The 14,818-nt window shown below is 37.2% G+C and overlaps 1 protein-coding gene across 1 annotated transcript in view; it reads right to left on the reverse strand.

Annotated features, from left to right (window-relative positions):
• Window positions 1-5,376: 5,376 nt before the first annotated feature.
• LOC140158231 (gonadotropin-releasing hormone II receptor-like) overlaps window positions 5,377-14,818 on the reverse strand; it is a 47,217-nt gene continuing 37,775 nt past the window's right edge. The window contains exons 2-4 of the mRNA XM_072181348.1: window positions 11,246-12,203; window positions 8,571-8,778; window positions 5,377-6,019 (exon numbers count right to left, since the gene is read on the reverse strand). Of these exons, the coding sequence (XP_072037449.1) occupies window positions 5,538-6,019; window positions 8,571-8,778; window positions 11,246-11,833 (1,278 nt within the window). The 5' untranslated portion in view covers window positions 11,834-12,203 and the 3' untranslated portion in view covers window positions 5,377-5,537. The remainder of the gene's footprint in view (window positions 6,020-8,570; window positions 8,779-11,245; window positions 12,204-14,818) is intronic.

The raw sequence follows: 14,818 nt of genomic DNA on the forward strand, positions 1-14,818 counted from the left end.
GTGACACAACACAGAGACCGCATCCTGGCTGCCAACTTTCAGGGTAACCCCGCAACAACAGTAATAGTTACCTATTGTCCAACTAACGTGGACAATGAAGAAAACATTGAAGCACACTATGACAACTTAAGAAGAGCTATTGATTCCCATCCAGCTCACAATGCACTTGTAATAGTAGGAGACTTCACATTATGCAGTTACTGTTCGTTTTTCCTACTCAGTGCACACACAGCGCTCCAATTGATGATTGACCTTTAGCTCACTCACTGTACTGTAGATATAAGCAATAGACTGGTTAGTGGGCTGGAGGGAAAACCCTTCACCCAATAATAGCCATAAAGGCTCACATGTGAATTATAATGCTCATCCTTAACATACTACAATTTGAAGTAAAAAATGTCACGGAAAAGCTGTTGTCGAGCTGTTTTTCCGAAGAGAGTCTTCCAAAATTCCATAACAGTCGGACGTGTAATTTTAATGGCAAATTGTGCTCAACAGCTGACTCGAGATAGCTCCAACTTAGAGCGAGCACCATCGTGTGATCGGTTTGATCAATTTTCGCCATAGAAGCTGTAAAAAACTTCCTCTATGGTCATCTAAAAATGATTAAAATGCGATTTTGGGAAGATTGTTGTCGAGCCCTCCCAAATATGGAGTTCTGACTGCCCGATAGGGAGCTAAAAAATGGAAAAACTTTTTCCAAACCGTGTTAAGTCTAAAACGACATGTTTCTCATTTACTTGTGTGATATGATCACAATAAATGTGACAAGTTTGACATGAGTTGTACCATCAACATGGCTGGATAACAATATGCAGACTTTTGTTTTCATTTCGGAAACAAAGGCCACGCTCAGTATTGTAAATGTGTGTTTGCTTTGTAATGGTGCATCCAACTGAAATTATAATACCTATTTCATCACAGCACATTGCGATATCGCACAGGTAAATCAGACACATATGTTTATGGATTTAACCAGGGATATGAGGCACATCCTTGATTTAACATAGTTGAGCTGTTTTGAATGAGGTTTATCTTGGTGTAATGGGGTTTAAGTCCTGCAAAGGTCGTGGTGAATTCTGCTGTAGACATGACTGCATAATGAATGGAAAAGTTGGTACTGGAGATGCAAATTTTACCTATCATGACACAACCAATAGAAATGGAAAGTATATGGTAAATTTGGCAATTGAGAAAAACCTCAAAATTACTTCCGAAAGAGGAATGGAAAGCTGTGAACGTATGTGAGCCCAACAGGAAGCAAATATCAACTGGACTGTTCTGATTCGGAAACAGTGGAAGAACAGCTTGTTGAACGCTGTAGCTTATAATAACACCTTTTCCAGCATAGGATCTGATCATAGGATCGTATTAGCAAGGATACTGTGTTCAAACAATCAGTTACAGCAGCAATGCACAATATACCGTTTCATATCAAGATCGGAAAAGTTCGCAAAACCACGCTATTTATTCAGTAAGTTTGGGGGTCAAATTGTACCCAAACTGGTGGATAAGTAATGTCATGAATTACGGTACCCTTTTGCGCGAAAATACAGCTGTTAAAGCCAATGTGAACATGGGGTCATCGGTTTAAATATTTTCCTAGCATATTGAGCTAACACCTCAGCTTCTTGGTTTTTCATAATAAGATACTAATCATGCTAATGGAAAGAAATGATCAATGTTCGTCATCATCATGGCCATATTTCGTCATTTTATTTTTTTATCACAGAACGTTTTATATATGCATCACTTCTTACACAATCTCTTACACAAGACACCACGCGCTTGATTGCACATTGAGTATCCTTAAAGTACCTCTCTCATCCGTAATTGACCGTCGAAAGTTCATCGTAGTTTTATTACATGTAGGCCTGTCACACATTGGAACTTCGCACCGTATATGGTGCTAAAGAGGTATTATGCGCCCGCGAGAGGGGAAATCATTTCATGTTTCAGGTTTTATCTGAATGACTCAGTTTGAAAAGGTCAGTTGAGGTACGCAACAGATTCCAGCCTCTAGAAGATACCGATGAAAATGCGACCGAGCGATATAAGAGATTTACAAGTGCCACTGCAGAAGCAACGGAGAAGATTATCCATGTTAGAAAGAAAATCAGGAAGACGTGCTTCTCAAGTGATCACAGAGTAACAATAGCACGACAGAAGATCAAAGATGCTTTATATGAGACATATCAAGAATGCACAACAGAAGACAACAGGTTCAGTTATAATCAGGCAAAGTCTGGATTAGCAGGAGCCTATAACCAGGCAATAGATGATGATCTCAATATCAAGCTGAGAGAAGTTGAAATGGCACATAACAATAATGTAAGCACAGTCAGAGTTGGAGACATTATGATGACATTACAGGAAGAAAATCGTCAATGAGTGGCCAGCTGAAAGGAGACAATCATCAGTCATTTCAAAGACCTACTAGGAAGTTCCCCAGATATAAAGGTGGAAGATGATATAATAGAGCCTATCACAGGTGATCATACGATTGAAGTTGGTCCTTTTAGCCATGAAAAATATACAAAAGCAAAGACAGCAAAAAGAAGAAGGAAAGAGTAGTGGAAAGGCGGCATCCCACCAGAAGTCTTAAAGAGATGTGATCTGGATGACCTGGTCCTAGGATTTTGCAACGAGGCATTGCTGAAAGAAAGAATGTCTGATCAACGGTCTATTCTTAACATAATCCCAATACCAAAGTCAGGAGACCTAAGTCAAGGAGGTAACTGCCGTGGGGTCAGCCTATACTCAATAGTGACTTCTGAGAAACAACCAGAATGGCTTCAGAGTGGAAAGAACTACTGTCAGCCACATATTGGCTCTTAGAAGGATAATAGAAGGAGTTAAGGCCAAAAATCTACCAGCCATTATAACATTCATTGACTTCAGAAAAGCCTTTGACACTATTCACCGAGGCAAGATGCTGCAAATCCTCATACCAAAACAAATTGTGGACGCTATTGGAAGGACATACAAGAAAACCAGAGCCAAAATGATCTCCCTAATGTACAACTATTTGACATCACGTAGCCGGTGTTCTACAATGAGATACCCTTGTCGTCACGTATCTGTTTGTGATAGTGCTTGGCTATGACTTGGCTACAGATGGCAAGCAAGAAGCACCTGGATTCCATCTAGAGAAAGGACAAACGAGTTGGGCCAGAAGTATATAAAAATCCATTGGAAGCAGCACATAAGCAACAAAGAGCTGTATGGAGACCTTCCAAGGCTCTCAGAGAAGATCAGAGAAAAGAGAATACGATTCGTTGGGCACTGCTTCAGGAGCAAGTGTGAATCAGTCGCCAACCTGACAAACTGGACACCCAAACATGGAACAAGAAGCCCTGGTAGACCACCCCTTACATATGTAGATGTACTTAAGCAAGACACCGGACTGGAAAAGTCTGACTTGGGAACAGTGATGTAGGACAGGGGGATATGGAAAGCTGTCGTGGTTCAGGAAAAAACCCGAAATTAGCATAAGCAAGCCCGTCCAGAATAAACCATGATGGTGCTAAATTATTTTCCAATTAATTTTACAAGGCATTATTAGTTAACCAACATGCCCTAAACCTTTTTGATTCCGAAGTTTCAATAAAATGAGGTTCTTCATTTACGATTCAACTTGAGGGCGTGTCATCGTCATGGTCGTGGTCATGTCTGGTCATCCGATTTCGTCCGTCGTTATCGCGTGTGTTATAATTAGGTGTAGCCACAAGGAGGTTGGTCAGTCTTCAAGCTGTTGCTGCTTGTATGATAGTTTGTTGGTTGGTCGCCATTTACTCGTCTTTGGAGAGCATGCAGAAGTGACCAATATAGATCTTGATCTTATCTGTCAATAGAATAGCCTTCTGAAACAAGGTCAAGATGTCAAAATGATATTGTTGCAGTATTAATTGGAATTATCAAAGCTATGCCTTTCATGTAAATTATTCTATATTGCCCCTATTCTTTGAACGTTATTAGAGCAATGTTATTTAGAGCAAAATTGTTTATTTTTAAAACTTTTGAGCAAAATTTGTGTTATTTTGTTAAGTGAAGAGATGAAAGTGACGGTTACGAATGAGGTTAATAACTTAACGGTAATAATGTCGAGCATTGTGTCTCCAAATGGCAGCATTTCAATAGTATACCTAATGTCATAGGTCGGGTCATTACAGTCACGTCTGTTCTAACTTCGATGACAACTCAGTCTCTTTGAAAGAGGTATTAGGGAGATGTGATGAGACAGGCGTCCTGTTAAATTCTTAGCGAATCGAATCAATACTGCCTTCCATGTTATTTGCTCCATTGCATTCACACCTCCAAACCTCCTCTTGGAAGGTATTACAACAATTTTAACATTTGTCCTGACCAGTTAGGCATCTTTTACCTGTTTACCTTATGTACAGCCTTATGATAATACATGTATGTAATAATTGTTGTTTTCTGTAAGCATGGTATAGTATTAAATGAATTAATCCCATAGGAACCTGATTATACTTCATCAAAGACGCCCTCTTTAGTGTAGTGCTTGGTCTCCATGCGGCCACGGTACTTTCAGTTGGAAACCTTCGCTAAAAACAAACCATCGTTGATTTTATGTCGTGTGCTTGTGTCCATGTGATGATAAAATTCGACCAAATATTTACATAGTTAATTATGCCGTTCTGATTTGTTTTTATTATAGTATTCGACAAGATCCTTTAACGGTGTCCGACTGCTCTTCCCGATTAACGCGTACAAAGAACTAGGTCCCATGATCCGCGATCCTACGCAGTTTGATCGGCAAATGAGGTGCCGATGTAATGATGACGTAGTCCAATAGCAATCTGAACCCCACTTCCGTGTTCAGGCTTTAAACTGCACCAGTAGACCGCTGAAGAACCTGCTGTGAGATACCATACCGGTTTTACCTTATACAAGTTCTAGAGTATGGTCTTTAGTCACAGAGCTGATCAGACTAAAACTGCGGTTATTTAGCCAGTATGTATAAGTCGACGGTTTATATGCGTTTGCCTGCCGGCACATGCAAATTTACAACATTCTTCTGGCCTCGACAATGTGGAATGGAGAACGTAGCATGCATTTTAGCATTACATACACACTGCCGGCGGAATATAATAGTGTCTCGTCAAGTTGAGAGTAACGCAATGTTGCATTTTGCTGTGGCAGATTCGTATCAGTGCGATTACACGTTTACGTCGCCCGCATGCGGACAAATCGCCCTCTTACGCGTGTGAACATACGCCTCGCGGGATTAGGTTAGCGCGATTGCACTCTTAACTTGAGACTATAGCATTAGCATAATATTCTTCCAACTTTTGAAATATATCTAAATATCTAACTACTACCAACTGAGCTCAACTGTTCATGCTGGTTGTCAGTCAACATGGTCATTGGTAACCAAACTAACTTTTCGGGTCGCTTTTTACAAGTTAATGTTGTACTCATCAAGTTCAATTTGAGATTCAGTTGATGTCAGTTGATTTTGATGAAATGTCCAATTAATGGCGATGTCAATAATTTGACTGGGTTTGTATGGTTTAAGATCCAACATTGTTGATGAAATTGGTCTGCTTCCCTTCTGATGATTCAGGTTGAGTTTGACTCGCACCATCAGGGTGACTCAAAGAAGTCATCCCAAGGCGAGTTGACATGGGCTGGTTCGTGGTGGATTGTGCTCTCCAGTAGCGAGAACTTTTGTATCCATCACCCCCTCTTTTCCTACCTCTAGCTCTGGCACAGCAACGCTGAAACTCGCGGGAAAAGTTGATAGTAAACATACCGTAAACAATCGGATCGACACAAGAATTCGCGTAACCCAAGGCGAAAGACGCTTCGCTGATCCATCCAGGAAAACGAAAAGTTTCATCGATATGATACACAGTGCTGATGACGAAATATGGCGTCCAACAAATTATAAAAGCTGAAACCAATATAGCTGTCATTTGTAGCGCCCTCATCCTGGCTTTTGGGATACAATCACTTCCAGATTTACGTAGCTCGACATTTCCATTTTTAGCCTCTGTGAAGAAAAAATATGCAAATTAATCAAAATAATCTCAAAATAAGTGCAAACAAGAAAATGTAAAAATGATCTTTTGAAACAACAATTTTCGAAAATACCGAATGTTATTGGTTTTAAACAGCTTGTTCTGCAAGGCAGCTGCGAGCTAATCTAGACATGAAGGCTTGATGCGAGAGAGATTCTCTTGTCTGGCATAGGAGGGAGAAGTTTCACTCTCAAACATTAGCCTTAATCCGCCCTGAAATGTGGGGGTGTGTGGGTGTGTGTCTGAGGGGGCGGTATATAGCCCTTAATTGTCAAAAAGACACGTCCTCCTCTCCCAGGATTGACGCCCATGGGACTCACTCCCAAGATGAGTTGGAGAGCCATTCGGCAAACCTGAGGCAATGATCTTCCCTTCTAATACTACCAGACAGAGTCTCAGTCTCACAATTATTAATTGCTTCAACATTATTATGTTGAAAACCGCAAACTTCCAAAACTTTTGTTTTGATCAACATAATTTTATGAACAGTAACTAATTTTCGATTCAGCATGCGCAGGGCATATCTTTTTTAATCATGTCTGGATGGATTCAAACTGAGCTTCATTGTCATCAATCTACTGACTAAATTACAATTTCTCCCAGTGTTTGGTCATCCAAATATATTTTCAACACAGGGGTTGATGTACATAGACCGCTCGATCACTTGTTCAAAAAAGTTCAAAAAGATAACTAAGTCGAAGCCAACCAATTTGCATGTACTATATGAACGATAATTGTACAAGGATTACTTGGCGACTTCAAAATTTGAAGAAAAAATTCGCCTTCGGCTTAAAAATCCGGTAAAACCTGAAAATTTATGCAAATTCAGCCCAAAATCCAAGATGGCGGCCGTAAAGTGAAAATTGTCAGAAGAAGAAAACTAAATCGAAGCCAAGCCATTAACATGTCTCACATGATAGGTAATTGAATACAGATTAATTGGGGACTTTAAAAAATGAAGAAAAAATTGGTCTTTGGTTTCAAAATGCACAAAATGGCAAAAATCCAAAATGGCGGATATACGAACAAATGATCAGGGCCAACACCTGTGTCAACACTTCATAATTCCTGAATCATCGCTACATCGCTTATAATACTGACCTGGAATCCAATTGGACCTAACTTGGCACCTTGTGGTTTAGTTGTAACGCACGCAGGTGCCAATAAAGTCAAATAACGAAGGGACAATGAATTTCAAGGATTTTTAATGCTGGTAGGAATCTGGAGATGAGCTGAGATGCATTAACAATCGCAATAGGGTTAAGCAGATTGTGGTCCAACACATCAAACGCTTTGGAGAAGTCCGTACGAACTGCAGTAGCTTACAGTGCAATGTTGTCGACTCGTTTATGAATGTAAATGGCTAGAGTGAACAATAGCCCGGGAGAATGTTGAGCTTTAAGGTAAAAGATACCTTCCCCCTATTGCGATGAATCAATTTCACGTAACCTCCCTACTGAATCAAACTAAATCACATACTTCCCCCCTCTTCCGAGCAAACTTCAATATTAATTCAATCACAGAGATTGGGACACAAAGATTGCGTTTTAATACATAAGTTTGGAGCTGTTTGGTCTCGAGTATGCAACAAAACTAATTAGTCATTTGCATATATTTTCAAAGTTTTAACAATTAACTAGGCTTTGTAGCTTTGTGAACTTTGAGTTTTGTAGAGATGTCTTGTCAGGCTCTTGTCGATAGCAATCACAGATGATGTAAGTTTATGTTTCTTGAAAATCAGACACTTTTCGCAATTGGTACGCTCTACAACTGCAGCACGCATACGCCCTCGTCAATCTCGTCTGCCTGCCCTTGTGTTGCTATAACTGATTGTAATGGCGCTGTAGAACACTAAGAACAGAGTGAGCTACTGGGCGCACACCACTAAATATAGTCCAATTGAAATACATGTAAATATACATGAAAGTAAGTTTGTTTTTCTACCCCATGTTAAACCATTTTTCATATTTTGGTGGCACCAATGTCTTAAATAAAGATTGAAATTTAATCAAAAATTGGTTTTTTTACACAAGTTGAGACTAACTTTTGAGCTACAGGGACCTGAACTGCGCCACCCTTATATTCAGTATACATTAATCATGTAAAGGGTTTCTTAATCGTGGCTCTGGATTGTTTCCCGGAAAAAAATAGAAGTGAAGTAGTAGTGCTGTATCCATCCTAAGCAAAAGTTGCAAGAACATTTTATGGACGTATTGCACTTTCGAGGGTCGGCCAATAATATGTAATGAAAGTTGACCTGTGACCCCATACATGGATTATTATCATGTCACTTCTCTATGATCACATAAAGACTGATAATTCCATCAAAATATTCAATATATTAGGTCAAAGGTCAACTTTCGTTACATCCTGACCGACCCTCGTACATCCCACCATGCACTATTCCATGGATGACGTATCTCTGCCCCGCATGTAACACACTCATAAGTTTAGCGTGGCGAGTGAAGTCCGGTATGAGAATATCGCCGCCGGAACATTAAACAAATTGTATATTACACTTACCGCAAAACTTTTTGCCTTTGCTGTATATCGTGTACACGATGACGGAATAGCAGGTTATTATAACCCAAAGAGGACACACGTAGGTGTACAGGGTGACAAACACGTGCCACAAAATCCAGGATATGCGATTGTTTTCCTTGAAACGAAAGTCTACACACTGGATGAAAGTAGGATCTTCGGGATGGGATTGTGTTTCTTGAATATACAGCTGAAATTAAAAAAGGACATTAATTCTGTATTACAAGTAATACAATTGGTTAATAATATGCATATATTGGACAATAGCGTTACACAATAATATGTCACTTGGGAAATTGGGCTGTAGTTCATAGTGCAGTTATTCTGCACAGCAAACATGATTCGACCTTTACTGTACTTAAACCTTGTTAACAGGGACTTACTCCTGCAAAATCAATCGATAAAGTCTAGCACATCCTCCACATTGAATGGTGGATTGTACTTATGCCCAAATATGGCACTTGCCAATCAATAATCACCCACTTGAAATCCCCTGGCTCGCTCAACTGAGCAAAGTTATGGACAGACATGGGAGTTGTTTTTGCTGTTATTTATCACTTACATATCAGGGGGGTACGAACATTTTCAGATGCCCCACCTACTCAGTTTTAGCCTACATGTAATATATACATTATTCTTGATTGACGTCAAGTACAAAAAATATCCGTCAAGTGGTTTAGCTTTCATGCCCTTCGGAAGAGAGCGGCCCACAAGTGAGTGATAGTCACTAAAAGTTGCATTCGATTTACACAGGGAATTTTGCAGGCCATGCGTGCCCTTCCTTACTAAATCACCAAAGTGCGAATATTTCCAAATATCTAAATTAGCTAAAAAATTAGGACATGTTACAAAACTATACTTTCTAGAATTTCAGAGAGTACAAAACATATTAGCCGGTTATTTTTCACAAAGTGGCGTTAACTAGGCAATGCCCTATACCTATAACATACACTGTTTGTAGAGGTCACGCGTCAATGGTGAGAGCACTGTGTATTGTGTATGGGAAAATGAACAGTAACTGCAGTATGTTATGTGGTTCTTGAAATAACTTTTGTCTAGATGTTTGTTTTCAATTCTCATAAGTTTTTTCATAATACAAGGAAAACAAAAGAAATAGATTTTTATTCTTTTAAAGTTATTTTTATGTTTGACTTTGTTTTAGTAGGATTTGTAAATATATTTCTTTTGTTTTCCATTTTATTGTGAGGAAAACTATGAGACTTTAGATTTACAAATCATAATAAAACAGAGTCAAACATTAGAATAACTTTTTTCTAGATGCATAATTTCAATTCTCATAAATAATACAATGAAAAACAAAATAAATATATTTACAAATCCTAATAATACAAAGTCAAACATAGGAATAATATTTTGTCTAGATGTTTGTTTTCAATTCTCATAATTTTCCTTAGAATACACGGAAGATTTCTATTCTTTTTAAGTTATTCTTATGTTTGACTTTGTTTTATTAGGGTTTGAAAATCTAGTTCTTTTGTTTTTCATTGTATTATGAGGAAAATTATGAGAGTAAAAAAAACCATCTAGAAAAAGTATATTCTTATGATTGACTTTGTTTTATTAGGTTTTGTCAATCTCAATTCTCATAATTTTCCTCATAATACAATAAAAACAAAAGAAATAGATTTTCAAAGCCTAATAAAACAAAGTCAAATATAAGAATAACTATTTAGAAGCTTATTTTTAATTCTCAAAATATTCCTCAATATACAATGAAAAAGAACAGAAATAGATTTTCAAACGCTAATAAAACAAAGTCAAACATAAGAAAAACTTTTTTCTATATGTTTTTTTTTTCAATTCTCATAATTTTCCTCATTATACAATGTAAAACAAAAAGAAATGGACTTCAAACCCTAAAACAAAGTCAAACATAAGAATAACCTTTTTAGACGCTTATTTTCAATTCTCATAATTTTCCTCACAATACAATAAAAAACAGAAGAAATAGATTTTCAAACCCTAACAAAACAAAGTCAAACATAAGAATAGTTTTTGTCTATAGTTTGTATACCTTCACACGCAACGTAGCATTGCTAAAAATAGTTAGTCCATCCAGTATTTTGATTTTATCCAAATTTCAAACCTCATTATAGCATCATGTAGGTGTTCGGTGTTTCCCATTAACTTCACTCTAACCATGATAATATAATGATAGATGTATAAAGCATACAGCTAAAACATCAATCTATTCTCCAAATCTTGACTTGTTGCTTCATTCATGGCAAACCATTTATTAACTCGAATACCTTCATCATGTTCCTTCATCATTATGGAAACATGTCCATTAGTTCAAAAAGGGTTTAAGTTTACAGGGTTTAGAACAATTAGGTAATACGAATTCATGAGGAAACCAGCAAAGTACAAAGTAAGATAAGGTATGGGATAAGGTTCGGGTTAGCGTTAGCATTGCATTAAAGTTAGTGCTATAGAGATAGGGTTTAGGTTACGCTTATGGGAAGTGTTAGATGAGAGATATGGTTAGGTTTTGGGATAAAGGATATGGTTTACGTTTAGGGATAGGATTATGGCGTATAAGTTAGGGCTAGGGTGAAGGTTTGAGTATATAATAATTTGATAATAATTTGAGTATTCGGGACTGATGTCCCTTTGACTCTAAGTATTTATATACATACCTGTGGCAGGGCAAAAATCACAGCAACCATCCAGGCCACTCGCAGCATAATCTTACATCTCTTATCGGCTTGGCTTACACTTAAGGGATGCACAATGGCAGCGTAACGGTCTAAACTGATCACAATAAGAAGAAATCCCGATGCCGACATAAAAACTTGATTCAAAAACATGATGATTTTACACATTGCGTTGCCAGCAATCCAAACCACCGTCAAATGCCACGCAATATCGGTTGGTATGTTGACTAACGTAATTAACAAATCAGCAGTAATTAAGTGTAAAATTAGCATATTCACGCGTGATTTGCGACGTCTATTTACGAGTAAAGTTGTCATAACGGCAATATTTGCCGCCATAGAAATTACAAATATGAAACTGTCGACAATAATACGAACCCAATAGCTATCATCAAATTCGGCAATTGGTTCTTTGTATTCAGTTGAGTTAGGTGGAATATCAGTAGTATTTAGGAATCCTGATATTGAAGGTAATGCACGGCTAATTGGTGACACAGATGAGTTGTTATTTGGTATCCCCATGGTGGAAGGTAAAGTCCGGCTAATTGACGAAACCGTTGAGAGCAACATGTTGGATGATGTCTTTAAAGACAAATGATGAATAAAAAGCACAAAATGCACTCTAACTAAAGAGAGAGCACTGACAAATGTCTGGTGAAGTTATAAATGAGGGCCATTACTGCCGCACTAAGGAGTTGTTGAACAAGACTAAGGCATTTTGTAGAGCCACAATGTTCCGTGAATCAACGTGCGGACCTTGTACTCGCTGGGCTCGTGTCTTCTGCAGAAGTTTCGTGTTCTTTATTTAACTGTCTGACATATTTTCCTAATGCGTTTGCAATAGAATGTAATTCTATAATTTAACTGGTGACGTTAAGTGATTTCTCGTATGTGCTGTAAGACAACGCTCTCTCACTGTCAGGAAGGAAACTAACGACCTCTGCAAAGAAATAAAAACAGGAAGGTTAAATAATTAGAACGTGTTGTATCGACATGAAGAAAATCACACTTCTTTGCCCTATTTAAAATCAATGATTACAAATCGCTTATCACATTTAATTTATTACCACAAATAAAACAGATGCATAACAGATGCGTAAAATAATATTTGTTTATCTTTCAACCTTTTATTGGATATATAATTAAACTTAAACAATGATGTTAGTGGCACAAGTTTCTACCTGATAACATAATAGATACATCATAGATATGTCAAACTATACATTTTCTGCAGTCTTTGTGTTGAAAGGAATATTCTGGCATGGGGTTAAAAAACGATAATTATGTTTTTGCTTTCATGTAGGTTAAATTTGATCGATTGAGTTACATATGGTACGTATGGCCTTTGCAATAACTGTTTTTTATGTTTTCGATTAGGTATGCGGTAAATCATTATTAATGATTACAAATAAATCGTTTTCATTCAATCAACATATTTTTAAATCACATTATGAAATGCATATGGTATTTAATTTCAAATCTATACGTAAATGAAAAAAAAAATACAACAACAAATAATGCCTGGATTATTGTTTGTTTGATCCAATCGTACAAGGTTTTGCAGCCAATATGAACTGGGAATAAAACTTTAGGCTATTGTTTGGAGTAGTTCCATTACAAATTCCAAACAAGACTGATGCCGTTGACATGATTTGGTGCCTTAATGTTGTCTAATTCTGAAGAGAAGGCACATATCTTAATACGTAAGCTGCAAAGCACGTTCAATTAAATTACAATTAGAAAAACCAAAAGAAAACCAAAAGAAAATTAAATCAAACACTGTATCGTATCTGAACGTGGTATGGATCATTGCCGTCGTATCTAAACCACTTATCACGAATATATTTGATATCCGTCACACGTCCCTTGTGCAATACTAATGTACTGGTCTTATACAGTAAGAATCTGTCATTATATGAGTATAAATGTCAAAGACAATCGATTTGCGATTAGTTATGAGTTCTACTTTACAATGAGTAAAATAAATGATGTTTGCGTTCATTGTTGAAAATGTCGATACTTAGTTATTTATTAATACTAGACTAGGTGGATTAAGGCAAAATTCACTGAACTTTGGCCAAATTCACTTTGGTTATATCAATAAACGAATGTAAGTTCATACATGCTGGTGATAAACAATTTCTAAAAGTTTAAACGGACTTTCAGCACAAAAATCCAACAGTTATACTAACCTTGAATATTCGATGTGTGACACGCATCTTCATCAGAAGAAGTCATAGGATATTGTGATGGACTTGCCCTTTTGTTGACCATTGGCGATTTTCGGTCGAAAATCGTGATCAAGGACTGGTATTGCCAACCTTATACAACGCCCTCATTCGACCGAAAGTCGCCAATGGTCAACAAAAGGGCAAGTCCATTACAACATCCCAGGACTTCTTCTAATGAAGATGTGTGTCACACATCGAAAATTCAAGGTTTGTTGGATTTTTGTACTGAAAGTCAGTTTAAACTTTTAGAAAAAATCATATCAATAAAGTAAAGTAAAAAATAAAATGCAAAACAAAACATTTTAATGTTACCAAGACATGTGATGTTTATCAGCGTCATTGAAGCTAATATTACATTGGGACCTTACAAACCCTGGAATGGAAGTACGATGTTTAGAAGCATAAGATAGTTTGACGATATGTTTTGATTTAATCATTTGCCTTCTTACCATTGAACCATGACTTGTTAAGATCTGATTAGTTTTGAGTCACCTTCCATTAGCGTCTCATATAGCATTATTGGAGTCAAAAGAATGACAGAAAGTGTCATCCATATTCCTTTTAGAGCCTTTAATTACAAAATAATCTTACAATCTTTTGGAAAGTTTGGAAAGAAACTGTAACTTTGCCGATGTTTATGATCTCAAAACGGTCATCACCGCTCCTTACCAGTTTTTGTTAATGCAGACATGTCGCCGTTGCTTCTCATCAAAAGTTGGTAATGGTAATAATATGTTTATCAACGATTTAAAGTGGTACTACACCTCTGATAAATTTTGTGACTAATTTTGCATTTTTCTCAACAAATAACTACACACTGGTAAATATATCCATGAATATTCTCATAGATATATGAATATTCTCACAGGTCAACAACACAGAGCCAATTCACATCACTAGGCCCGATGAAGCGTCAGAGATATGACGTGATACTGTAGTCAACAAAAACAGTAAGTCCAGTTGCAAAGATTTATAACCTAATCTAACTTTACATACTGGTAACAAAAGTTATGTATATCATAGGGGCAAGGACTCCAATTACTTCACTGAAATTTCATTGATTCAAGACAAGTGGTTCATTATGTATGTTAAGAAATTAGGTACATTCTAGCGGTACCTTTTTTCATAACATACCGTAAACGTTCGCCTAATGGCGCTTTTGGATTCTTAGAAATGTGAGAGCGCCATCCTTGTAAAATCTCAACAGCATTAAGGATACGTGTATGTTAAATTGAGCAACCTGGACATAATGCCTCAGAAAAAAATATCCTGACATGACCCAATACTTTAGGTCACTAGGTCAGTTGCTAGAGCAGCAAATGTG

The sequence above is a fragment of the Amphiura filiformis genome, chromosome 8 (assembly GCF_039555335.1).
Source record: "Amphiura filiformis chromosome 8, Afil_fr2py, whole genome shotgun sequence".
Classification (NCBI taxonomy): domain Eukaryota; kingdom Metazoa; phylum Echinodermata; class Ophiuroidea; order Amphilepidida; family Amphiuridae; genus Amphiura; species Amphiura filiformis.